The sequence below is a fragment of the Pterocles gutturalis genome, unplaced genomic scaffold (assembly GCF_000699245.1).
Source record: "Pterocles gutturalis isolate BGI_N339 unplaced genomic scaffold, ASM69924v1 scaffold51621, whole genome shotgun sequence".
Taxonomy (NCBI): domain Eukaryota; kingdom Metazoa; phylum Chordata; class Aves; order Pterocliformes; family Pteroclidae; genus Pterocles; species Pterocles gutturalis.
The window spans coordinates 1-27,354 of NW_010104934.1; the positions used below are offsets into that span (position 1 = coordinate 1).

The 27,354-nt window shown below is 35.3% G+C and overlaps 1 protein-coding gene across 1 annotated transcript in view; it reads left to right on the forward strand.

Annotated features, from left to right (window-relative positions):
• Nucleotides 1-4,377: 4,377 nt before the first annotated feature.
• Nucleotides 4,378-27,354, forward strand: part of TAPT1 (transmembrane anterior posterior transformation 1) — a 43,279-nt gene continuing 20,302 nt past the window's right edge. Inside the window, exons 1-6 of the mRNA XM_010087197.1 lie at nucleotides 4,378-4,502; nucleotides 8,758-8,876; nucleotides 21,692-21,854; nucleotides 25,403-25,538; nucleotides 26,339-26,436; nucleotides 26,593-26,662. Of these exons, the coding sequence (XP_010085499.1) occupies nucleotides 4,476-4,502; nucleotides 8,758-8,876; nucleotides 21,692-21,854; nucleotides 25,403-25,538; nucleotides 26,339-26,436; nucleotides 26,593-26,662 (613 nt within the window). The 5' untranslated portion in view covers nucleotides 4,378-4,475. The remainder of the gene's footprint in view (nucleotides 4,503-8,757; nucleotides 8,877-21,691; nucleotides 21,855-25,402; nucleotides 25,539-26,338; nucleotides 26,437-26,592; nucleotides 26,663-27,354) is intronic.

Genomic DNA, 27,354 nt, shown 5'->3' on the forward strand with positions numbered 1-27,354 from the left:
CCTGGCCTGAAGTTTGTCAGCGAACTCGCCCGTGCCAGTGAAATAAAGCCCCTCAGCGGGACTGGTTGTGTCCCCGCTTTCCACACGAGCGTGTTCAGGAAGGGGAACGGGGGCAGCGAAGTGCCTGTGCGTGTTACCACACGCTGCGAAGTCACGCAGCGTGTTAACCGTCAGGAGGTTGTTTAACGGCACGAGCATCGTCCATCGGAGAAGCGTTACACGCTGAAGTTGAAACTCAGGTTGTTAGCCTTGATATCTGCCGAGGAGTGACTGCGGCGAGCACGTCGCAGGGCGGTTCCTGACAGGAGCGGAGGGGTTCAGACCTGGGTCCTGTGTTCCCTGTGCCCCAGCGGCCGGGAGGGCTGCGGGCTCGCTGAACTGTATTGTTGAAGTACTAAGTGCTTCACCCCCTGAACGTTTGTTGTTGTGTACACATAGCTATGAGTCCAGTGGTCTTTATCGCTGAAGGTAACAGTGCTGTTAGAGCCTTAAAGTTGTATGCAGGTTATTAGAAGTCTTTTAAACTAAATGTAGTTTACTAACTGAGGATCTTATAGGGGAAAAATAAGGGCCTTTGTCATGGCCTTTGCTATTAATCTGCAGCTATATTTACATTTACACTTTAACTGGTTATTTCAGGTATCTACAGGGTAATTTTTGCAAATAGCCCTGCCTTTTTTTGTAAAAATTGTCACTCAGTGTGACAGGGTTGATTTAGTGTTGATAAAGGTTATAAATAACATTATTAGCACCATATTCTTAATTGGGTGGCTTGCTGAAAATCTGGAAAGTGCTCAAAGTGGTGTTCAGATTTTCAGGCTTTCTGCCTCGGTGTTGGATTGAATGTGATACCACAGGTCTTATCAAATACAAGAAAAGAAAATAGGAATTAAGATTTAATTTAAATAATTTCACAATTCAGTGCTTTCCTTCTAAGCTTGACAGGTGCTATGTCCATTTCTGACGTGTTATGTCGTAGGACATGCAGTGTCACTGATTGCATTTCTGTGGTATTGATGAAGATAATGTAATTTCTGTAGTTGTAAGGAATTGTCTTTATTGTAGTATTATGAATTGCTTTGTGATGAAAAAAAGAATGGTCAAAATACATACTGATGTGCCTGAAAGACAGCTGAACAAATAACTTTATAAAAATTAAGGAAATTGTTGTTGGGGGGGAGGGCTGAGAAAGGCAATTCCTAACTACTTTCCAGCAATTGATTTTTAGGTTAAAAATTAGTTGAAGATCATTGACTCTTCAGGACAAGAAAACATTAGAAGAAAAAGCTACTTCATAGAGCAACTAAACACTCTACCTCATCTAATGGTAGCAATATGTTATATAATCCATAGAAGTAAGTTTTTTTCAAGGTAAGGACTAGTACTGCACAGAGAAATTGTTCAGAGAAGAAGGAAATACTTTTTTTAAAAAAAATTGGGCTCTTTTAGTCTTGATCTATTTGTTTGAATGTTTATGGAAGAAGTGTGTATTTAGGATTGACAGGAGTGAGGTGAGTGCCTGGAATTGTTGCATTTAGGAGTAAAGTTAGGGTTATATAACAATAGAAATATACTGAGGCACTGTGCATTTCGCATTTGCACAAATCTTCCTCTCCATTTCTGGTTAATGGTTATCCTTTGTGTAGCTATGCATTGAAGTGTAACTTGGGTAAATCATTATCTTTTTACCCTGAAGGAGTTAGTGACCTTTTATATTTTGAAAATGCTTCTGTCCTGAAGTGGGGAGATAAATGAGAATACTTTAAGTATTAAGAGTATGCCATCTGAAGAGTTTAAACTTAGGCCACAGTCTAAAACTTTCTGACTGCAAAGGAGGGAAATTTGAAGTAAGGAAGGAATTTGGTAGGAATCAGAGTGTTTTACTTTTTTTGAAAAAGGCAGTGATGCTTTAATAGCATAATTAAGCAGTTTTTCAGATGATTTATTACTCTGTCCTCCCTTGGTGTCTCATCCTGTTCTTTAGCTTGCTGTATTTTTCCTGCAGGGTCAGCTACTGGTCTGTCTCGCAGCTGGCACAGAACTAGAGCTGATGCTGGGTTGGCAGTAAGTGCTCAGAAAGGAGGTTGGCTGAGCGGCTGTGCTTCAGTGCATCCCCTGTCACTGGAGAGATCGTTTTGCAGTCACAGTCTGGAGCTTGTGTGTTGATCAACCTCAGTCATGAGGAGCGGTTATCTCTTAATATCTAGGGCATGAAAGCCTAGCCAGGTGGAGGAAGCTTGAAATTTGTTTTTCAAAACATAGGCCTGTGAACCAGTTTTTGTGAGGTAAGAAGGAGTGGGAACAAATAGCTCGTTAGGATCGTAGACAGCTAGGGGATCCATAAGTTACTCCATGGTGGTTGTCTGTACGCATATATATTTACTTTGCAGGAAACTTCATTTGTTTGAGATGCATTATCTTTAAGTTAGAGAAGGTCAGTTTTCTGAGGTGGAAGAAAATATATCTGGGCAGTTAACAAAGTAGTTAATTTGTTTATACCTAAGGTTATCTATTTTTACTTTTAACTTTTTTGTTTTTCCCAATTCTTTCTTGTTTAAAAAAAAATTACAAGTTTGCAAGAGATCTGAACAATAATATGATGGTATGAACTTCTGTCTTATTTCACTGGAATGAACTTTGGTTGAAACTTTGCATGTCAGTATTAGTTTTTTACTACTCATTAAACTACATATTGGTTTTGTTTTAAAATAAACACCCTTAAGGCTTACAGTGGCTTTGGCCTACTTACTAGAAGTGGATCAGTAATACATAAATCATTAAAATTGCTATCCAAACAAGCTCATAGAGGGAAAAACTGTTCAGTTGACAAAGTTTAAAGCAAATCATTATTTAAATGATTGGTTAACAATTCATGATTAACCAGCAGTCAGTTAATTCTATAGCTGTGATCAGTATCAGCAACATGATAAATTGCAATACCAGCCATACACAGAATGTTAATCCACCACTGCAAACTTCAAAATGCTGGTTTGTAATCCTCGCGAGTTCTAATCGCATTCAGTACACATGCCCCACCCCCAAGGCAGTGTAGGTTCTAAGCACACCCTGCCTCTTCTGCTTCTTTTATACTTCTGTTTGAGCTGGTTCCTTCTTTGCTTTAAAACTCTTCATAATTTTCTGGCTACTCTTCCAGCTACTGGTTGTCATCGTCTTCCCTGTGATGAATATTGAGAAGCCACTATCTCAGACAGTTTTGGGTGAACTCTTCACAGGTAGCATCTATACTTGCATTCCTCTCTTGACAGCTGTTACATACGCTGTTTTACTAAGGGTGTTTTACGCAGCCTCGTCCTCCCCTCAAAAATGCGGAGCATTGTACTGTTCAAAGTCCATACGCCACACCCCCTCCAGTGGTCACTAAGACTTTGGCTAAAATCTGAATTTACTATTTGTGGGCATGTTCTTTTGTCATAATCAGTGCACTATAGCTTTTCACCTATCTGTCTGGATAAGTGGTTTCCATCTTTTGGATGTTGTGTGAACACTGGGTTTCTATTTTTAAATACAAATAATAACCGAAAATGTTGAACTTTATTGTAGTGGTCTGTCACATCTGAAGTGTTACCAGGAGGTAGTAGTGTCAGACCTTGCCAGTGAGTGTCGAAGCCTAAGCTCAACTTCCTTCTGCTGACAGCCTGAATTTTCATAATTATTATTTTGTGTTTTATTTTGTTTTGCAAAACTACTCTGCACAAAGTCTTTTTTTCTTTAGAAGCCATATGAATTGACTAAACATAGGTCAGTCAGCCTTCAGCTTCTTTGCCTACGGCTATTAAAATACAGAAGAACTGTACGTGCTTGATAGCTTTTCAGTCTTGAAAGACTTCGGTCTGATCATCAAATGATCAGCGTGCTTGTACTGTTTGTACACTGAATCGCTTGGGATCGTGTATCCATGAATGTTTTGATCTTACAGAAAGTTGTTCTTTGAAATAAAGACCAAGTTGCTAGTGTTGCTGAGAGAGAAAATAGCTTTTAACAAGTCCAAACGGCAGCTTAGTAAATTTAGGAGGACTGTCGGTACACTAAGGATTAGATCTGCTCCACATATTGCATTCAGTGTAGCTGCTTTGAGTAATGTTTTGAGGAAGTGGAATGTCTGATTAAAATGATTGGCTGAGAAAAGTAGCTTGTTTTGTTTGTTGGGAGGCAACACAGGAATGGGAGAGCATAGGAATTGATTCTGATACAGCTCCTTCCATACCAAGTTATTTGACATTCTGATTACTATCAGCAAAAACCTTCTGGGTTAGATGTGATCAGCAAGTAAAAGAAGCTTAGCAGTCTTCTTCTCACTCTTTGGAGTTTGTGCCTGAAGTGACTTCTGCTTATGTGTGTTCCTCAATGTAGATCTTTCATTGCTGAGATTCATCAGTGCTGAGCTAACAAGAGGTTACTTCCTTGAACACAATGAAGCAAAATACACAGAGCGGAGAGAGAGAGTATACACGTGCATGCGGATACCAAAAGAACTGGAAAAGGTGAAGTATTCTTTAAGATTTATTTTAATTTAGGGATGAAATCTGTTGCATAAATTATTTAAAGAAATATTTATTTTTCAAATGCTTTTGCTACTAAAACATTTAAACATTTATAATGATTAATTTTCAGTGTCCATAACTTAAACGTTTGTGTTTCATTTTTTTTTTGCCTGTTTGCTTGTTGCTGCTGGCAACTCATGGCCACTTTTTGATGTTACTAACAGAGATGGACATGACTAACTTTCAAGTCCAGATGATGACAAATTAATTCAAAGATGTCATTGATCCTTAAAGGAATAGTCAAGCAAAAGAAAACTTTCTGCATACAAATGTAATTTTACATTAAAAAAAACTAAATATCTTTCCATTCTAAAATGTTTAGAGGGTGGGAAGATTTCAGTCCTTTAAAAATGCAGTGATGGATGAGTTTCTGTCTAAGGTTTTTGACTTAATTTTCATAGCCTTCTGTTTTGCTTCTTGCTGCCGTTTACTGCTTCTTCCCTCTCTATCCCAGTGCTGTGGCCCTTCCTGAGGCATTCCTTCCACCTTCTTTATGTCGGCTTAGATATAATTCTGGCCCCACAGTGAGCCAATTGCAGTGCTGTAATGTAGAATAGAGTTTTATTCTGGCTTAACCATTTTGAAACCCTGTAGGAGTGTGTCAGATCTGGAAAAATGCTCAAGGATGGGGAGTAAGACAACATTGGTAATAAGATTTATCTAGGCTGCAGTGTAATGATAACATTAAATGTAGTATTGCTAAAGTTCTCAAAACTTCTAGGGATGAAGTTACACAGTAGGGCTGAATCAATTTAACTCTAACTTATGTTGAAGGAAAAGTCTTGTTTTGCTCTTCCTCCCACCTCAGTCTCCTGCCTTATGCGTGCTGCTTGTTTTGCATGAGCTGTGGTGCTTGTTGAACCATTTTCAGAGTTAAAGCAGCTCTTAATTTGGCAGTGAAGCTTCACTTTTCTTACTTTGTTTGTTCTTTGCTAGGATAGCGAGCTGAATTGCTCAGCCAATATTCTTGAGAATCCAGAGTCTATGCAAGGGCAGAAGGGGAGGTGTATAACTTGGAGTAGGGGTAGAAAGACGAAAGATCAGTGGATGAAGGAGGGAGAATAGGATACTCTTTGTCAGCAGCACTCCAGTTCCCCCTTCAGTATCGTTAAATTCATCCTTGGACCATAGTGAGACCTGGTTTTACAAAACTAAATTTCCACTCAGTTACTGCAGAAGGTCACAGTATGGATGAGATTGGGATGGACCTCTGGAGCTAATGTAGTCCAAGCCCTTGGCTAAAGCCGCGTCACCTACAACAGGTTGCTCAGGACCAGATCCGGTTGGGCTATGAACATCTCCAGGGATGGTGTCTTTACATCCTCACTGTTTGCCTGTTTCAGTTTACGGTAGACTATTCCAGTTATAGTAAAGTCTCAGTTGAAAAATTAGCAGTTCTGCATCATGTCCATTGTAATTATGTAGACTGTTACATTCTGTCTCCAAGCCACAGAAATTATTCTGAACGATAATCACCAGAGATTCCCAATAAAACTTTCAGTATGTAAGAACAAGTGAAGGCCAACAGTCTTTTATAAATAAGGTTGATGCTATAAGTGGTGAAATTGATGGTTTTTGCATAATAAATCAAACTTCAGTCTGTACTTTGAATATGAGAGAATATGAAACTGAACAATAAGCAGATAGATTTTAAAAGTTATAGTTATCTTTTTACAGAGAGATTATGATATAAATTTGTTCGTTCTTTGCATGGGCTTAGTCCAGGTTAGTATACAAACTAACTTTATCAAATTGAATCATGCTCACAGAGAAGGAATGATGATGAGTACCTAAAAGCAAACTAAGTAGTATATCACCTGTTCCAGGAGTCAGTTGACTGTGTGATTCAAAAGTCTGCTTAATTGAAATAAAGCATGTGAGACACTAGGAAAGGAAGAAGATTTTTGTAATGGCTTGTATTGTTTGCTACCTAACAGTATAATTACAGACTAGGAATTAAAATCATAATCGTGTAGAGTGAGAATAAACTGGAATAAATTTATTAAAGCCTAATCTCCGGAGTTATTCTTTAACATGCACTTATTACATGTACATAATTTTAGAGTGGGGTGTGATGTTAAAATTGTAGTCTTTTTGTTGTTGTTCTTGTTGTTCTGAATACTCCTTTATTTGGAGAAGCTAGATAATTTGTAAAATAAATGCCACTTCCACTTGAGCTTTTTTTGTGCAGTTTCAGTGGAAGCTTTTCATTGTAATAGATTATTTATACTAAATGAGAAAGTGGTCTCTGTTCCTGCTGTTTTAAGGGAACACTTTTCAATTGATCTCAGAATTAAACTTTGTGCTCTTTTGCTAAAATATAGTTGTGATGATTGAAAAGCTCTGTAAGCTTTTCTGTTACCTCCTCAGTATCTGGAATGTAGCAGCAAAAATAAGGTTTACAGAAATAAGCGTAAGCTTCAGTGCTGATCATCTTTCAGTGGGTGCATGTGAGTGTGCAAGTGCAGTGTTGTAAAAAAATCAGGAAAATTAGGACATTAAACAATAAATGCAAATATTAATGTGAGTTTATAGAATGGGAAAAACTATGATTACACTCAGGCAGAGAAAAAGTCTGTCTGAATCAAAAAGAAAATGCAGAATTCTTTTGTAGATTATAAAGATGTCCTCAAAGAAAGCAGGTCGAAAATGACAGGCTATTTTCCTATTTTGTTTGGGTTAAGGAGTTTAAAAAAAAAGAGAGGAAAAAAAAAAAAGGAAGATGCATGTTCAGCTCCAGTCACCCTCAATGCTTGGATGTTCAGCACAGAAATAGGTAACTTGATGGCATATTAAATTGCAGTGGATAAATTTGTCCAGTATTTATAACCACTGCTCCTGATAATTTTGAATGATAACTCTCTGCTGAAACTTTAGAAAATGGTACTAGAGAGGAATGAGCGAATATCAGGGAAGAGACCTTGCTGTCATGACTGCAGAATTGGTAGAAATAGTGTTATAAGGGAAAGCACCAGCTCAGAGATGAACACAGTGCTCTTATCCCAAATTCAGTCATCTAGGCTAGCAGACATGTACTGGAGTGTTCTCTGTAGGATAGCTTTCAGACTTGCAAGGATGCATGGGGATTAAGAGTGGGAGAAGGGGACATATTGGTGACACTATTGTGGAAGCTGACAGAGAAGGTGTTTTGAAAGGCAAAGAGATTGTGGGTGATAAAAGTAATTTACTTGTGCTTTGGTTTACCCCAACCCCACCCTAAACTGGTGTCTTCCTTTTCCATCAGCAATACATAAAACTTTCACATGTATATGCATATCTGTCACGAATATAGGCCTGCATAGATGTTGCTAGTCTTAATGTGTAGTGTAGTGTAATTGTTAGTCTAGAGTAGCCAGGTAAGCCTGCCTTTTTATGTGATTTTCCTTGCAGGAAAAAACACTAACTTCTGGTCTGACAGAGACATAAAAGCATATGCCTAGAGTCCCATTCAGGTAAACCTTAGAGACTCAAGAGCAGATAAAGGAGTGTCATGTGGGGAGAGTCTGGTATATAAGAACTTTGTAACTGCAGAGTTTAGGTCTGGTTTAATTATGATAGAGTTACTTGGCTTTTGACTATAGTGAAATGGCTTGAACTGTTTCTGTAAATTAAGGAAAAGCACTTAAACTGAGGGCAGTTGAAAGTTTACCTCTTCATATTTTATATTCTTCAATGTATGATACAGTGGATATTCTCTGAAGGAGAACTACCACAGCTGTAATTAGCTGTGCTATAGAAAACAAAGGAAAAAATATATTTTGGGGAGAGAAAAGCATGTTAAAAGGGATGTAGGCAGAAAATGTGCATGTGTACACATGGCTATACATTTTTTTTTCCTAGGGTTAAAAACATTAACTTTTGTAACCTTAGAGGAAAGTCAACGTTAGAAAATGAGCTACTTATATCCAAGAGCAATTCATCTATTCAATAAAGACTGAGTTCAGTGAGCCATGGAAGTCTTTAAAAGCTGCTTGGAGCTTGTTGTGCAGGATTTTTGCTGAATAGTCTTCCAAGTGTGTAGCATGTTATTTCTCTTACGGTTCAGCTGATTGAACAAGTGACAGTATTGTTCTTATTTGGTTAATTAGTCTTATGTAAATGTATTTTTCATGAAATAGTGTAATTCTTTATAAACTTTTTGTAACTCTTTATATAAAAACTACTAACATACTTCTGTTTTATTTTTGTAATTTAGTTGATGTTTTTTGGAATCTTTTTGTGCCTGGATGCTTTTCTGTATGTATTCACCCTGCTTCCTTTGAGAGTTGTTCTGGCAATGTTCCGGTTCATCACTTTGCCTTGCTATGGCTTACGGTAAGTTGATTCAAAAGAAGGGTGTTGATACCCTTAAATAATGCTTCTCTATTTATTTGTGTATGCCTAATTTTATGGTCTTTCAGTGCCATTTGAACTACGAATTACTTCTTCCACTGTGAAATAGAAGTTTTGGTCTAAACTAGCCAAAGCAAAGCGTGTGGGACCTTTAAGCTTTACCACCAGCCACTAACTTATGGTTGTTTCCTTTAGACACAAGAGTGTGATAACAGCACCACTTAGGCATATTCAGGTTAGTAAAGGACAGAGATGTAACCTTACCCTGTAGTTTTGTTCTTTTAACTTGTATTTGAACAGTGTTTTAAAATTTCTTAGACTTGAGTTAGTGGCTTGGCTCATGTCTTTTGATAGACTCTTTGATATTGAAACAAAAGTGATTTTTTTTTTTTTACAACAAAAGTTTTCCTTATTTCCACAGTAAACTTTACCCAAAGGATCCCTGTATAAAAAGTGTTATTTTCTTTCCTTCAAAGAATCTTAGAGAGTAATTGGATGGGACAAACTAATCAGAATATTAATAAGAAATTTTATATCTTAACCTCTTGCTTTTTTGTTCAGATCAATACTAAGAAGAAGTTGCTAATACATACGACTTTTGGTTTGCCTTTCTGGCATATGCATCAAAAGTTGGATAGAATTAATTTCCTTGATAAAAGCTGCTACTTCATTGTAAAGCTGACTATGTAAGCCTTAAGTGTAGCCTAAAAGAAAAGGAGTATTTGTGTTGATATTGTAATTTTTCCTTGAATAAATAAGGATTTCAGGGTTTTCATTCTGCATTTCTCCCAACTTGAAGTTGATCCATGGTAGCTAATTTTTTTTTTTTAAATTTAGTTGCTTGCATTTGTGTTTTTAATAGTCTTTTATATGTGAAGTGCATTTACATGCATAGTTTAGAATGTATGTTCCGATTAGAGCACATGCTACTCCAGTTGCATAATAAATAGTGTTTTAAAGTATAGTCTTAAGGTGAAACGTTTGTACTTGGGTGATACTTGACATAGGCACTAGGTGGCAATCTCTGCTATTTTATTGTGCTGTTAATTTTGAGCTGACTCTCAGACTTTCATTATGCTGAGAGAGTTTTCCTAGTTGTGTAAAAAATATGACAGCTATTTAGTTTTAACCTGATGACAAGTCAAACTATGTGCCTATTTGTAAATAACCTGTGTAGATACTATTGCTAAAATTAAAATTCAGGTAAATGCAATGGGTTAATCTTACTACTTTTTTCTATTTAAAAAGTGTTCTTACTTGTTTATAAACTCAGCTCTGTTTTTGACAAGTTTTCTGCTCTTCTGAAATTGCAATTAAAAATTTGAAAGACCAGTTGCTGATTTTGGGTATTTTTCCATATAGTGAAGAAAGCAACACGGAAAATATCATATACATTCACATGTGCAATGTTAAAACTTAGTCTGCTTGCTTGACATTATTTTTAGTGTGTAAGACAGGATGGAATCCAGTTTAATCTGTTCAGTTTGACTATGTTAACTTTAAAGTGTTATCAGGTAAGATGCAGTGAAACTGAGATAATCTTAAGTGAAGAAGGCTTTGTTTTTCTACAGCTTCTGAAGCAATTTCTTTTGTCACCGTTTCATCAAAGGTTCATGGAATTAACTTGCCTAGAATCTCTTCACTTGTTTACTGCTTGAGGCTTTGTCTAATTCGTTGATGTTTTCAAGTCAGTGACTTTTTTATTGAAATGTTCACAATTCATGTTTATAGTATGTAATGGAACTTTTTCAGATGTAATGATTCCAGATATTCAGAGCCTACACTTTGCTTTTTGGGTTTTTTTTTGTTTTTTTTTTTTTGTTTTTCTAGTTATGCTGATTTGATTTGTTACGGCAAAAAAGATTTGGGATTTTCTTGTAGCTCAGAAAATATATTTTTGTGTTTTTAACAAAATAGAGGTAAAACATTGCAAAAGGTACTTACAAAGCAGGTGGCTGTTTATCTTTTAGCTTGTTCCTTCCTCAAAAATGTAAGTGTTGAGAGACATGACTAGTTCTTTGAACCTGCCACATCATATTCCATTCTGTGTAGCAAATAAAAGTGCTCCTCCCTTCATCTTGACTTTCTCAACATCTCAGTGAAGTGATTGAGCAGTGAGTGTTCTGTCTCCCTTCCAGTTTACTCTTCATTTATTTCCTTATAACTCTTTCTGCTCTTTTCAGTGTAGAAAAATATTACACATTATTTCTTCAAAACAGTAAAAACACATTCTATGTAAGATGGACTAACTTCTGTTTATGGTATTTTGTGCAGTGTTTAAATGTAGGGGGAGCGCTTTATAGCCTCTTATGCATTTTTTTAATATTCCGTCTTACAGAGCTCTGAAAGGAAACAGAGTAATGTATCTTAAAGAAATGTATTTCCTTTTTCTGCCTAGACAGTGTTAAGTGCTTCAGTTTGGCTGCTAAGTCATCATTCCTTATCACCTGATCCTTCCTTTTGAGTAAATTTAGTTCTGCGTATTTGTCAGAGGTGTATCAGTGTTAACACAGCTGTATTAGAGAGAGACACTAAAACTTTGAAAACTTCAGTCAGCAGAATCCAAGATTCTGTCATCAGGTACACTAAACTGCAGGTTAAATTGCTGTGGTCAAGCTGGCAGAGGCTGAATCATCAGACTGTGGTAGTTTTTGGCAGGTGCAACTTCATTACTGCTATGCTCTGTAAAGAGTAGGATGCTCTTAAAAAAATTAACAAACACTTCAAAAAATTAAATTACATCTTCTGAGACTAGCCCCCTCCAAAAAAAAAAAAAAAAAACCAGCTCTGCTGTATTTTCTTCCAGGTTGTGGAGAGGAGTTTCCTAAATTATTCTCTTTGATTCTTAGAAACTCACTTCATTAAAATATTCTTTGACAACATAAAAGTACATGCTTTGCTGGAACAACAAATACAATGTAGAGAGAGAAGTGGACTTGGTGGAGTTCTCTTCAGAGCTACAGGCCTTGATGATAGGTTCCTAAAGCTTAACTCTACCTGTGGTTGAAAGGTACAATTTCCTTTTACAATTCAGACCCTACTTTTTTTGTTAATACCTCAGACCCAGAGATTCTGGGCAGATTAATATCTCTGCTTGTTTTGAAACACTTTTATAGAGCTAGCTTTGTTTTTCTTGAAAATATGTTGCACACCAATAAAAGCTCTTGCGGGAATGTGGAAAAGTTCTGCTGTGTCATTTGAAAAACACTGTGATATGAAAGCTAAAATTGTATGTTAGTGAAACTGGTGGGATTCCAAATTTAATTACACTTAAAGGGATTTTACATCTTGTCCACAAAGCAAGTAAGGACTTGCTATGGAAAATGAGGTGTTTTTTTTTCCCCTCCAAATTCTAGTTTTCTCAAGAAAATACAGAAATAGATTATGAATTTTCTTGTATGTGAAGATTGATTTACAAGATCTTTAAATTTCTTCCATGTGTAAATAGATATAGATTATAAATGTGTTCTGTGTTTTTCTTTTACTCTGCTCTCTTCTCCCCGAGATAAGTGAATTTAGGTCCTGTCAGAAGTAACATCATTTACATCAGTTGTATTTATATGTACCTCTTAAAATTTGCATTTTCCTCCTGTAGAAATCATAGATTTACACTTTTCAGTAGGAAATAAATAGAACAGTATTACTTCAAAAAAGAAACTGTAGAAAGAAAGCATCTCAGGAAAAAAAACTCAAATATACTGGCATTCTTATTATGGATGTTATTTCTTTGTTCATATTATCAGGTTATTAAATAAATTTGAACCTCTGTTGCACACTTATTCCCAAGCCCAATTTCTTTTTGCTAAGGGCTACAGCTATTAGGTATATAAACTTCCTATCGTCTGGTTAAGTTCATTGAGAAAGTAGTGCACCTGTCCACCAAAATGCATGGCTTTCTACCAACCGAAAAAAAGGCAGGTGCATTCAGTGTTTTCTGTAGTAAGCTCTCAGATCAAGTACTCCTTTCTCCTTTCCATAACAGTGCATAGTGTAGCAACATTACAACCTTCTCTTTCTTTCTTTCTTGTAAATCAGACCGAAGGGAAGAGCACTTTCACTTCCTTTATAGGATGGAATGTGGTGTCACAGGGATTCCTCCTTGGTGAGTAAATCCTGATTTTCTTGTTCCTTTTATGCTGTCAGCCAAATTCACACATCTACATGTAATCAGTAAAAAGACTGATTACAAATGAATAGTATAGCTAAATTAACCAACATACTTCAAAGGAGAAACCAACACTTAAGTTTTAATAACCAACACATGAAATTGATTCAGTGCTGTTTATGGTAGGAATATTTTCACATGTAACTTTTTTGTGGAAATAGGATATGGTCTTAATAGATTTAAAACTTTTTTTTACATGGAGTGCCTGTAGACTAGTTTGGCCCAATTTAAAATGGGATATTTTGAAAAAATTGTAGCCCCTGCTGTACTTAGTTTATAGTGCCTTAAGCTTTTTTATGTTTATTCTAAGTAACGCTTCAGTCAGGTTCATAGCTATATTTTTGCGTGTACTTCAAGCAGGTTTTTTTGTAACACTTAATATAAATATTGAGTTCTGAAAATTCATTGCCAGGTGTCTTAGTATTAAATTGAAGTTTATTCTCTGCATGATAAAATACAGCACTTTCGCATATGTTCATTTACTGACTTCAGTTATAGTTGATTCTGTTATTAAAAAAATAAAAGCTTAATGAGAGCTAATTTTTAGTTGTCGCTTATTTGAAACCTCATTTTTTTTTTTTAATTTATTTTGAGACAGCTCTCATTGGGGCCTAACAGCAAGGTTGGTTTCGTTTTGTTCTTAGCATGGTCTTGTACTGTGTTGTGTGCATGTAGAGGCTTTTTATTTTTTGAGAAATTAAATGCCATTTAATTTTGGCAAACTCAGCTCTTTGTATTTTAGAATTAATTTGGGACGTATTTTTATCAGCACTTAGTCTGTGTATCTTGCAGTTTTACAACAATGAAGCCCTGCATACCATAATTGTCTCTTTTTAAAGTATCAAACTAGGTGTTTTATGAAAATAGCTTTTCTTCCTGAAGTCAAACTTCATGCGAAACTTGAGCATAATTGTAGAAAAATATTTCCAACTTCGCGCATTTTAAAATTTTTAGTGTGTAGCTATATGGGCAAGTATGCCCTTGAGACAAACTTGCTTGGGTTTTGTTTTCCCTGACTTCTTTACTTAATATGCTAACGGAAAAATATCCCCTTGTGTGTTAATCTGCTCATTCTTACTAATGCTTCATATAAGATTAGAAACTCCCAATACCACAGTTCATTAATGAAGGATACATTGAAGGATTAAGACTTTGGTCAAGACTAAATATCTACATGTAAAACAAAATACTACAGTTTAGTTTCCATACAAGTACCTGTGATGTAAACATGGAGGAAGAAAAGATATCTAAATGAAACTTTAACTAGAACACCATTTCAATAACTGAAATATATTATTTATTAATATAAACCTCAGTGGTGGTCTAATTATTTCAAATCGTTAATATTGAATAAGTAGTACAGTTAGAAAAGGTTTGCTGTAAAATAGTTGCTCAAACTTGTAACCTCAGTGCAAAAACACTTCAGTGCATTATCAGCTGAACAATAAACCTATATAAATGCACAGGATTTTTTCATAGTGTAAAGTACAGTAACATTTATAGAAATAATACTGTTATCTTAAGAGTGTATAAATGTATTTGTACATAGGTGGTTAAGTTCATTATTTTAAGATTAAAATATCCATCTAAAACATTATTGCAATGGTAGTGCACTCAATTATAGTTAATATCTTTAAATTGCTGTGTCTGTGACATCAGTATGGGAAATTTTGTCTGTGCTAACTATGAGGGAGTAATTGTTTAGTGTAATCTGAATTATTTGTATGAGACTATTCTGAAAGAACCAATTAAAAATGCAGAACACTAAAATTAAACAGGAAAAATGTATTGAATTCCTGTTGTTTTAAAAAAAAAAAAAAAAAAAAAACACCAACGATCAAAACCCAAACAACTCTGTAAGGTGACTGGAAAACCATGTGTAATCAGACTAGTGAAGAATTGAGGAGCACCAGAAAGCCTGAGAGACAAAAGTAAAGAAGTCGTGTGATAGCATGTGACAGTCTGTGCAGAGTTAAGTTTATAATAATATATGCAGAGTGCTTATGCATTGGATGTTAAAGTGATTAAGTACTTGGACAGATATACTTGTCTAGAGATTACTTTGTGTATACTGTAGTGAAAACATTGTTCATTTTGTAGTGACAGTTACTGAAAAGCATACCACAGGCTACTGTAGTCAGATTTTTTTAGACTTTTTTTTTTAATACAATATGAACAAATTCCTGTTTGTTTCTCCTGGGGCGCCTTTTATGTTCCAGATGGTTTAACCACTTTAAATTCAATAAGCAAGGTTTATTAAAACACTTAGCACCCATCTTGGTTTTTTTGAAAGTCAGTCACTTAAGCAAATTCGTGCATTAGCTACTAGTGATTTGTAAAATATTAAAGCCCAATATCTGTAAACTGTGATTTATTTTTTAATAATGCTCTACATAATGCTAAGTAACTTTAATTGTACAGCTGTTGGAACAAAAAAGGGATTGGTGGGGTAGGTGCCAATACACTGAAAGCCTTGATCTCTTTTGCTTCTTTAATAACTTAAAGGAAAAATACTGTGAAACCCAACATGCTGTTCAGTTGAAACAGTCACAAACATTATGTATCAGTAGTGTGACCATTTATATGGTCACATCCTTTACAAATTAATGAACCTAATGTTTTTCAACAAGTAGGTGGAGACAGAACTCATACTACCATCTGAAATGTGGATCATGGCCTTTAAAGTATGGTGTCAAATAGACATACCTTGAAAATGACAGTCAGGTAACTAGTTCCTTAAACTTTCCCTTGTGTAAGGAGATTGCTTATGATGAACCCTGGTTTTCACACCAAATTTTTCTTCACTGGCTAGCTTGAAATAAGTTTGACTCTTAGTTTTGTAACATCTAGAGTGGATTTTCTTACAGATGTCACAAGTAATAATGAAAATTATTAAGATTTTCTTTATTTGTTCCTAAAAGCTTGAGAACAGAGTTGTGGGTAGCCAGAATATTTGGTAGTATTCTAATTTGATATAATTTTAATTTAATTCTGTAGAATAGTAAAGTAACTCTTCCTAATGGTTTATAAGGAAAGTTGCTTTGTTTTAGCTTTCTAAAGGGAAAACATATAGAGATCCAGGGGTTTTCTAAACAGAGGAAAGACTTGAATTCACACTTTCTAAATGTGTCTCAAAGTGGATAAACCACAAACTGGAAAGTTTGAAGAACGAGCATTAAAAGCTTATGAATACTGTTGAAAAAAGTAATTTTTTCGTTAACACTCCCGTTTTCTGAATTCCTCGTTACAAGGTTGATGTCAGTCAGTATAAATTTTGCTGTAGTTTCACTTTCAGCTGCCTCAGACACTGCGTGATAAGCATTGAGCTTGGCATAGTTTTCCTTTTGTTAATTGACTAGGCTGAAACAGAAGCATGCTGTGGTGGAACAGGGGGGTATAGCAGGAAGGCTTGCACATCACTTTATTATATTAAAATTAATAACAAGCTTGTATATCCCCTTAAGCATGCATTTGTATAATTATATTATTTGGAGCTATAAGGATTTGTTTCAGTGGAGATTTTCTGTCAATTAGTAGACGTAATGGCAAATGTACCCAAAGGCTGAGAAGTTTGAACATCTTGTTAAGTACATGCTATAGCATATTTTAAGTCCCTGCATGTGTTTTTCTCTGTTGTCTTAATTTGCTAGTTAGTGTTACGGTGTGAGAGAGTTTATCTGTAGGTGAATGCTTGGATTTTCACTTGGAATTAATGCAGATTGAAGGATCATCTAATTTTCAAACATCTCAGTGTATTCATCAGTAGGAATAGTAAAGCAATACAAGATTTTATGTAGCGCATAAAAGAATGGATAACCTTACACTGTACTCTTAAGGTACTTTGCTGTTTGATGGAGTTCAAAAATTTGATTGTTTGGTAGTCTGTACAGCTAAACATGGGAACTTGAGGCTTAAAGCAATGAAACCACTTGTAAAATTCTCTAAAGAACATTTTGAGAGCGTGACTTATAGAAAAATGTTAAGAGTAGTAATGGAAGAAGTGGCAGAAAATAATAAGGTGAAAAGACAGAAATAATGTATCTTAGTAAGGCACATTTGAAGGACGGTCCGAATGCCCTGAGTCTGTGTATTTACTAGTTTATGAGATGTGAAAGCTGTAATTTAAATTATAAACAGCGAAACTGTGAAACAATTTATGTAACATTATTTCTGGAATCCAGTAGGGTATTAGAGGAACTGCATCTTGTGCAGAGGCTTTCATGATACTATCTTTTAAGAGTGGAGTTCACTAAACCCAGGAAAGTGTTAATATTTAATTGACTTCTGCAGCATCACTGTATGCCTGGGATAGCTTTGAAGGAAAAGACCAACTGATTTCTATAGAAAAGATTCTACTGCTTGCTGCTTTGTAACGAGAGCGATTAAATATAAAATATGTTATGCTCTTTCTTTTTTTGTTGTTCTCCTTTTCTCACTCATGAGAAAAAACACCTATAACTAATTTTCGTGTGAAATCTTTCCCTCTAGTCCGTCTTTTGAAATAAGCCAAGCTGTTTCAACTTCTTTTGTCTCTTTTCAATTATTTCTAGAGTTGTACAGTAGCTCAGTATTGCCTAGTTCTTACCTCTTGACTCCCTACTTTCAAATGAGATATTGAAATTATTGTCAGCATTATGCTATGGTTTTTTTGTTTGTTTCTTGACCTTTGTATAGTTGTCATAGCTTGGCTGATACCGGCTTTTTTCTTTGTTTTCTTGAGGTTCTGTGGCAGTCATGATGTGGATGAATGCAGCATTATGAATTTTTATGTGATACTAATCACAAAGTCTGATTACTTAGTGCTCAAGATTGTTCTGAAAGTACTTGGCCAGTGTTGGCACGGAGTAGCTACTGGAGATAATAAGTAGAAACATATATTGAGAAAAATGAATGCAGAAAGTGTAAAATGTGTAATGGGTGGGCTAAGACTTTTTATGACAGACATAAAATCACATCAGCCTGTGTGTGTTTATATGTATTAAACAGTTTAATGCAAAGGATAGTAATGATTTGTGGCAAATACAGATTGAACTGATGTGGGCCTGATCATGTACTAAAACTGCAATGTTCAAATCTCACTGACTGCTGACTGCATCATTTCATAACTGCAGGCTTTGCAGTTAGTTCTGTTTGTTTGCCAAAAGGTGACAAATCATTAGACTTAATCCATTTACTTGATTTCCTTCTCTTTGTAGGAAATAATTATCCCTATCCCATATTATATTCAGAGCCACTCCTCAGAACCCTTTTGTAAATGTTATTAGCAGAAGATTCTGCCGCAATAAGTGTTTTTTATGGATTTATGCATAGTCATGGTTAATCCCTTTCAATCAGAAACATGTTAGTTATAGACCACAGATTGCTTGCCTAGTCAATATGAAGGGGTCTTTCTTAGTGTACAATGAAAGAACGCTAGAATGTATTTTAAGTGCCAGGATCTTCTTAGTCTTTTCACTTTCTAGAAAGGAGTTTTCTGTACTCAGCCTTTGCAATAATCCCTTGTACTGACTAGGGGTTAGAGATGCTGAGAGCTCTTCTGTTATCAAACCTAGTAAACTGACACAGGATATTTTCGCAGCTTCTTTTAAAGGTGTGTTTTTAAGATATCACACCATTACTGTTGGTTCTGCTTCTCATGTGGATGAGAAGCACAAGAAGATATTGCACAACTTTGATTACAACTTTAATAGGGTGTATTTTTAGTTAAAACATATGAAAAAAAATTGAATGTTTATGGCAGTTTTTTTCAACATATACAGACTCCTGGGAAACTATATCCAAGTCACTTTGAGAGGTAAAATTCTCTAAAAACATTATTTGAATGTACTCTGTTCTACAAAAGCTTAATTCCTGTAAGGCACAGCAATCAAGCGTAGCTGGTCTAACTCTTTTGAGCAGCCTTTGAATTGAATTGTAGTGATGTTCATTTTGTTCTGTTACACAGCACATTCTCAAAATACTTCATTTTTCCATTGTGTAGGATGCAGGTTTGGATGCACCTTTGTCTGATGTTATTCTCCTGAGTTAGTTTTTGGAATTGAGACCAGCTTTAGAAGTGCAGCTGTGCTCTTGATTGTGTGTATCTGTTCTTAAAGTTTGTATTCCCCTGTGATGGCTGCTATCTGCTTTTACATTGACTTCTCCTGGGTTGGTTTTACTCAAGTGTAATCATACTGATGAAAATCAACACAAGCAGAAGAGTGATGGGGTTAACAGTACAGAATTACTGCAACTTGTAACTGTTCTGGTGATTGAGCATATTCGATGTTGTTTGTAGGCCAGAAGACCTTTAACATGATAATTTTCAGTCTGCATTGATTTGTGGATATCAAAGCATTTTTCTATGAGAATCTTTCTGAAGGACTGCTTCAGAAACCTCATAAACAGGTTTGGCTTACTGGTGCATTTCAGCAGTAGACCATCCTGTTCTAAAAATTGGTACATTGCCATACTTTTAAAACATAGACTTTTGAAGTGGGTGTCTCTTTTCCTAGTCAAGTTTTCTCTACCAAGTACTCACTACTTCTCTAATGATGAGGTAGGTGTTGACTGGAAGAATGAAGATGCTAATTTTGTGAATTAACAAATTCTGGTTCTTTTTTTCAAATACTAAGTCCTGGCATTACTGTTGTGGAGTAGTAATACCCTTACCACTTTATCCCAACCTGTATTGCAGAGTAGGAGTGTTGGCTGGGGGATGCATACTGAAATGACTGTGAGTAGACTTCCAAAATTGAAGTAGGTTGGAGAAAAAGGAACATGCTGTGTTACTTAGCATATGAGTGGTAATCATAATAATGGGCTTGCTTAAATCCTATAAATGTTTCAATATATGCTAATATATTTAAGTAAGTATAATCATTTAAGTCAGATGGAGTTAAATAGGGCAATAAACTTGAAAAATGTAATTTGCAGGTTGGAGAGGATGCGTTTTTGTGTGAGTGTTATTCAAGGGCATAGTCATAGGTTCTTTAAGCAGCAGGCAAATACTGGATGTGCTGGAAAATGGACACTTTCCGTTTTCTTTAAGTTTGTAAATTGGTGTTTTCAGTTAAAACTCAGTTGGTGGTGGAGGAAGAAAATTCACTGAGGCTTTTTGTCAAGGACTTAGACTGAAATAAAATGTGATGTGATTATTGTTACTGGATGACTTCAGAGAGCAAGAAAATTCGCTAAGGGTGAGAAAGCTACTCTAAGAAGTTCTGGTGTGCGGGACCAGGTTAAATTCTATTATTCAGAGTATAATTAATTTTAATACAGATTATGCAGTGTAAAGTATATAATAAAAGGAGCAGTTGTACTCTGTTCAAAGTGTAATACTGTAGATCTGTCACTTCTGTAAACTTTCTTGCTCGTACTTGTAGAATGAGCGTGATCTGTTTGTCTATTGTAGAATGACATTGTGGTTCCCTGAGCATTATAATGTATGAATGCTGTGTTCAGGGCTTTTTTTCTTTTGAATGGAAGACAACAAAGAAACCTGAAGTATAAAACTCCAGCTCTGATGTTGTGTTTAAATAGAATGGATCAGAGAGCTGGGATTTTTGACTTGTCTGCAGGGGCTGTAGGATGTCTTGACTCTGAGGTCAAAAGTAGCTGTTAAGATGTTTTTTAAACACAGCATGAATTTTTAGCAATTTAATTCTTTTTCTAAACATCAGTTTTTGGGAGCATTGTCTGATCTCTGGATAACCTAGTGATGTATGAATACAGAAAATGAAAATTCGTAACTTGTCTTCTGCTAATTGTTTCTGGCTTTTATGAAAAATTAAGTTCCGCAAAAGCCTTTCAGTGTATATTAAAATACATATATGTAGTGGAAATTATTTCTCTGTTTTTTGATATTCTCAAATAACCTTTCAATTTCATTTGAAGGCTTTTTAAATACTTTACATCCTATTAATACTAAACTAAGTAAATAGCCAAGTAAATACTGCCTTGCAATTTCATTGTGCTTGTGGCTGCTATTGTGGCAATTGAGGTAAAGCTATTTTCTTCCTGTAGTTTTAGTTTATAAGGGGAAATTGTATAATGATTCATTTAGTCCTCTGGGTTACTTGTGGGACAATAGGTAGAAAACTGTTACATTGGTTCAAGATCAACCTCAAACTCTGATGTCAAATTGTTTGCATTTACTGCTGCAGAGCTTAGAACTAAAACAAGATGTGGAATTGCATTTAGAACCTGTTATTCAGCATCTGGTTCATTATGCTGAAATTGAAGATGACTGCTTCATTTCTTTTGGTTATAGCAAATACAATTTCTGTAACTGAGGAAGTCAAAATGATAAATGGAATTGGCTGCAAGAGGGAAGGTAAATTAAAAACCAACGGGCATGCATGAGGAAGGTTCTTAACGAGTGGGAACTCTTACACAACAAATGCAGTATTTTAACTAAATGGATGTGGCAGATAAGAGAATGTGGTCCTATTCTAGAGTGCGATCTATAAATGTGTATCACAGTCATGGTGTTCCTTATGTGTTGGAGTGAGGCACAGGGGAAGGGGCAGCAATAAACTACATTAAAATATATCCTTGATTAACAGCTTCTGTAAATTCCTGTTGACTTGGTAACATTTGTATTTTGTGGGTGTATGGCATTTAGTGGAACTTTTTACACTTTGTGTTTCAGTGATAGACGTTTGCTACAACCTGCTCAGGTATGTGACATTCTGAAAGGAGTTATATTGGTCATCTGCTACTTCATGATGCACTATGTTGACTACTCTATGATGTATCATCTGATAAGGGGACAGTCTGTCATAAAGCTCTACATCATCTATAACATGCTTGAGGTAAGAATGTTGGCATTAGAATATCAAGCATGCTTTTTTTTAGGCTATCAGAAACACTGTTGTATTACAGTATTTCTACTTAGAATATGGCACATCTTGTATTCTCACAAACATGCATAGCCCCATGATAATAAGACTAGATGCAGTGAAACAAAGTCATGAAAAATAACTTTTGTAGATACTGTTTCATATTTCCTAGCTCCTGGAGCTTGTTAATCAGTTTAGCTGAATGAAAACTGAGAACTAAATGGAAGAAGAAATGTTTTACACTGAAATGCAAGACGTGGAATGAATGAGGTTTTGAACTCATTGAGAAGAGTAGAAACTATTGACTTGAAGTAGTGATAAGTTCCAGAGAGAGAGAGCAGAGAAGGAAGATAGTAGAAGACATGGAATTTGGTTTTTGATTCTTCATTATAGAAGTAAAGCTTTCATTGGACACATGTTACTGCTTAACCTGTCTCAGTCCTGGTTAGTACACAAAAGCCTGAGTACATAAACAGTAAATTGAATGAATATAGTGAAAAAAGAGAAGGAAATTCTGTTTTGGGAGGTAAGATAAAGAGAAATTCTAGGTAAAAAAAAGTTTCTGTTTTGTTATTAATGTAAAGCATGAGATTTTTTTATTGCACTTCTGTGATCAGTGATTCACAAAGTAAATAATAATTTCGTAGCTACAGTCTTATCTTCATCCTCCAAATATGGGATGTATTAGTAATACAACCTCTTACAAGGACTCAGAGCTTTGTACGCAAGAGTTACTCTACTAGGATTCTGAGCTCTCTGAATAACATTAATCCTTGTTTGAACATCTGTTGTACCTTTGTTTGAAGACGCTAAAATGGGACTACACTTTGTGCAAAGTGCGACTGTTTTGTCTGAAGGCATTTGTTCTTTTGTCAAAAAATATGAAAATACTGCATAGGGAACACACTTCATTATCCTAAGTGAAATAAGTGTCATACAGGCCACCTCAGTTGTTTATTCATAGGGTTTTGTTTCCTTTTAACATGTACAAATATTAAATTGGCACTGAGTTACTATGTGGATTTTAGTTGTGTTGGGAAATATTCATCCATATGTAGTTCCATAATCTGTGAGAGATTATCACTTAATAAATGCAGGTGCTTGAAATAGTAATTCCTCTTTATTTCAAGACTACTTCAAATCACTTCTCTTAAAGCTAAGAAAGTACAGCACTATGTGCTTACCACATAATTTGAAGTGAGATTGCAGTTTTTACTGTGAATTGGAAGCCATGTGCCATTGAAGAGGAAAAGAGTTGAGTTTCTTCGCTGCATTTGGCAGAACCGAAGTGTGTGTTTCAGCTAAGAAGTGCTACCTGAGTTTCTGTTTTTCAGGAAAGGGGGAAGTCTATTACCACTCATAGTGAATTTTGTTATAAGTCTTTGCTACTAATGCAAGCAATGCTTTTTAAGGAACTGTTAAATATAGGGGTTTTTTTAAGTAATAAATCTTACATTTTCACAAGTTTTCAAAATAAGATGATCTTTTTAATTCAATTAAATCACTGAGCACCAGAGATGTTTACATTGTCCTAATGTTTTCGGCTGTTGGCAAGTCCAGGGAATATTGTCCTGGACAGAATGCAAAATCTTCAAATTATGAGCTGAGTGTTCCACATAGACAGCCTAAGGGGAGCATTCAGCACATTTGGCTTAAATGACACTTTTCTTTTTTAGATTCAGACCCACCGGCTCCTGCTCCTTGTGAAGCCCCAGTGTGCGTTATGCTGGTGACAGCACTCACCATGGAATTCTGCTGGAGCCTGGAGCCGGCATGTAGGGTTTAGGTAAGTCATATTTGTAAAAGCAAGCAACAATATTGTGTGGTGGGTTTTAATATTTTCCATCCTGTCAGCTAAGAAACAAGGACTGCGTAAATAAAAAGGAAAGCAAAGCCATCATTTTTTCTGTTAAAACCCTCACAATATTGTGAACAAAAACTTACCGAACTCTAAGCATTCTGTAGTTGGTGTTAGTTCACCAGGTGTAATTACTTAATGGGTCTTCACAATGAGCAGGAACCAAATAATGCAGACCTTAATTTACAAAATTTAAAAGCCGAAAACAATACCACTGTAAATATCTCTTAATCTGATGGGGTTTTGTACTTCAGATTTATGATAATTCATCAGTTTGTGGTTTAGTTAATTTTATTTCATATGTGATGCTTAAAGAGTAGCATATAGTACGGTTTACTTGAGACATCCTGTAAAAATTTGTTTCAAATCAGCCTTCTTATTTTAGGAGACTTCAATAAATGTTGGCTTGAATGGATTGAAGTATGAGACTCCTCTCCCTTCAGTATCTTTACCTTTAAAACTCTTAATTAACCAAGTCAGGAGTTTATTCCAAATCTAGGTTTACTTATGTTGTCCCAATGACTTATTTTCTAGTTAATAGGTATGGCTCAATATTTGCAGGTACACTGTGCACCTAGCTCTATATTACTACATGTCCAAAATTGCCGTTTTACAGAGAGACAGAGGAAATATTATTTGTCTTTATTAAATAGAGATAATCAGTTTTTCATATATAACTATTTCCATTTGGTTGAGTTAGTAAGCAATGAAAGATATCTTTTGATTTTTTTAGCCAGATACGTGCCTTGTGATACCAAATATAATTTTTGAAGTGCTATTTTTGTGTCCTTTGCAGTCTAGTTTTAAAATTACTGAAGTGTAATGTACAGACAGGAAAAAATTCTTGTTATGATCTTCAGTTTTACATGCTTGCTAATGATGAAGTGTTGGGAACTGGTGGAAGTCCATGTGACCTTTCTTTCTGTGGTATTGAATTACAAGCTCAGATTGCTACCCATGTTTTTCATAACTTTAGAATTACTGCGAGTTTTTTTCTTACTTGTGTATATATTCTTTGGGTTACACTTCAGATGTTTGTAGGTTCTTTTTGAACTAATTTTCCCTTTTTGGCAGAGTTTCTAGTCCCTCTTGATCACTTGTGGTTTTGTTATAGTACTTTTAATTTTGAATTCTGTTTTATGCTGAGATTTGTATTGAGTATGTACTTTATTCCAAGATGTAAGGGAAACGGTGCAGCCAAATCTAATTTCAGTCCTTTTTGTACCTGTAAGCTGATGTTGTTCCCTATCACGCATTTGAAATCCACTTTTTGTTTGGTTTTTTTTTTTTCCCTTATTAAACCCAGATGAATGTGAAAAACATTTAGGATAGTTTGGCACAGCATACGTATTGCTTTATCAAAGGATGAAGTTTGAACTGTACTTGTATGTCTTCCAAGGAAGCATCTAAGATAACACTACATGGTTATATATTGTAAATACTGTTGAAAAGAGGATAGTAAACTTGAGGGGGAAAGTAAGCTGCTGAGTATACAAAAGGAACAATATCACTGTGAAATCCAGAGTGGAAATAGGGTGAACAAGAGATGGAAAGTGATAAATATGTGAAACTTTTTTTAGGTTGAGCTATACTTAAAGTGGCACGTTCAAGTGTCAGAGAGAAAAATATTGCTTTAAGGCAGTAAAAACTACTTCTTGTTTAGGTGGCTGATCGTCTGTTTTCTTCATTTGGACAAGATATTTTGGATGCTCTTTATTGGACAGCTACAGAACCTAAGGAAAGAAAAAGAGCTCACATAGGTGTGATTCCTCACTTCTTCATGGCAGTGCTGTATGTCTGTATCCTTTTTATTCAATAAATTGCAAAATGTTGTTAATTAAATTACAGAGCAATTGCTCTGAAATATTTTATTTTAATATATATGAAAATTTGATACTATTCATAAATTAGTGTTCCTTTACTTTCAAAGTAAGATTCAGTACTACAGGTTTTTAAAATTAATGAAAAAAAACCTTTTAACCTGCTTTAAAAAGAAGTTCATAATGGTATACCACAGCAGAAGTAGACAGCTGTTTTAATACCTAATGTGTAGTAAAATGAAAAACAGTAATTGGATAGTTCATGGAAACATTGATTTCTGGTTGTATTTGAGTATTTTGGGTCACAGGGTCTTGAAGACAGTAGTCTTGGTATTTAGTGGAATGTTACAGATACCTCGCTTGAAAACATTTTCTTGGAATGAAGGGATAAACTCATGCATATTCAGGATGCAAATGAGTTTAGTGTGAAGTAACCTGACAGGGAAGTGATGAAGATGGTCTGTAAAGAAATGCATAGTCCTATAAATGTGGTGATGAATTTACAATTCTTGTATTTTCACCTGTTTTCTCTGAAATCTTTAGGCTAATTCTGAATCTTTCTTTATCTCAGATTTTTTTTCCTTCAGGTTGTATTGCTGTTCCTCCTGACTAAAGTAATTGGGTTCTTTTAGAACAAGAAGAATTAGTGTAATTATTACATGCTACAAAGCACTGTGGGTACATTACATAGGGTTAAGGAGATTTGAGTTTTGGTGCTCTTCAGTACTGTTGTGCAGAACAATTATTTCCCAATATGTGTCCTTAACACTGTTATCTAGTCCTCCATGCTATTCTTATAATGGTTCAAGCAACAACCCTTAATGTGGCCTTCAACTCCCACAATAAATCACTGCTTACCATCATGATGTCCAATAATGTAAGTATGTAGCTTTGTTATATAGCTACCTTAATTTTTTTCAGCATCCTTCATCTTTGTGTATCATATGTCTATTTGCACATTATTTGGTTGTCTGATTTGTTTATATCAGTTTTTTGTCAATAAAAACTAACTAACTGTTTTTTAAAATTGCAGTTCGTTGAAATAAAAGGAAGTGTTTTCAAGAAGTTTGAGAAGAACAATCTTTTTCAAATGTCAAATAGCGGTATGTATAACTATGCTAGTCAGGAGAAAATGTGAAGTGAGAGGCTGATTAATTTATTAATTTATTTAATATTAATGTCGTAACAGCTTTACCTTGGTGAATTTGAGCGTTCCAGATTGAACTCCTCATCTCCCATATTGCTGTTTGGTTCAGTAGGAAGAAACTGAGATTCCACTTTGAGAAACGCTGTTTTTTCCTTAAATTACTTTTTTTTTTTTGAGGTGCTAAAACAACTAATGCCTATTGTTAAATACAAATTTCATATTTAAATTAAGGTATTAAAAATATCCATCCTTCGAAGTGTCTGACGTTTTCAGTAAGTTAACTTTGTAGTGTGCTGTGTTGACAGTGATCTTGGAATGCGTGTTGTTTGGCAGTCATGAGGATGGATCTTGAAATACTTCCCCCCTATCCCACCCACCCCAAAAAAAAAAAAAAAAGAATGTAGCAATAAAGTAGCTGGCTTATGAAGGAAATACCAGAGACGATTGTAACTCTTGACGTGCTAGCAAGATAGTGGTAGAGGGTCCTTAGGAAACATGTTATGCTTCTGGCACTTCTTAAGTGTCTTGCTGCTTAGTAAAAAAATTTGGGAACTCTCATTCAGCGTGTCTCATGAGGAGAAGCTGTTAACAGGTATCCTTTGATGAAGGTTCTTTCTAATATATCATCAGTCTGAAGTATTTGTTGGA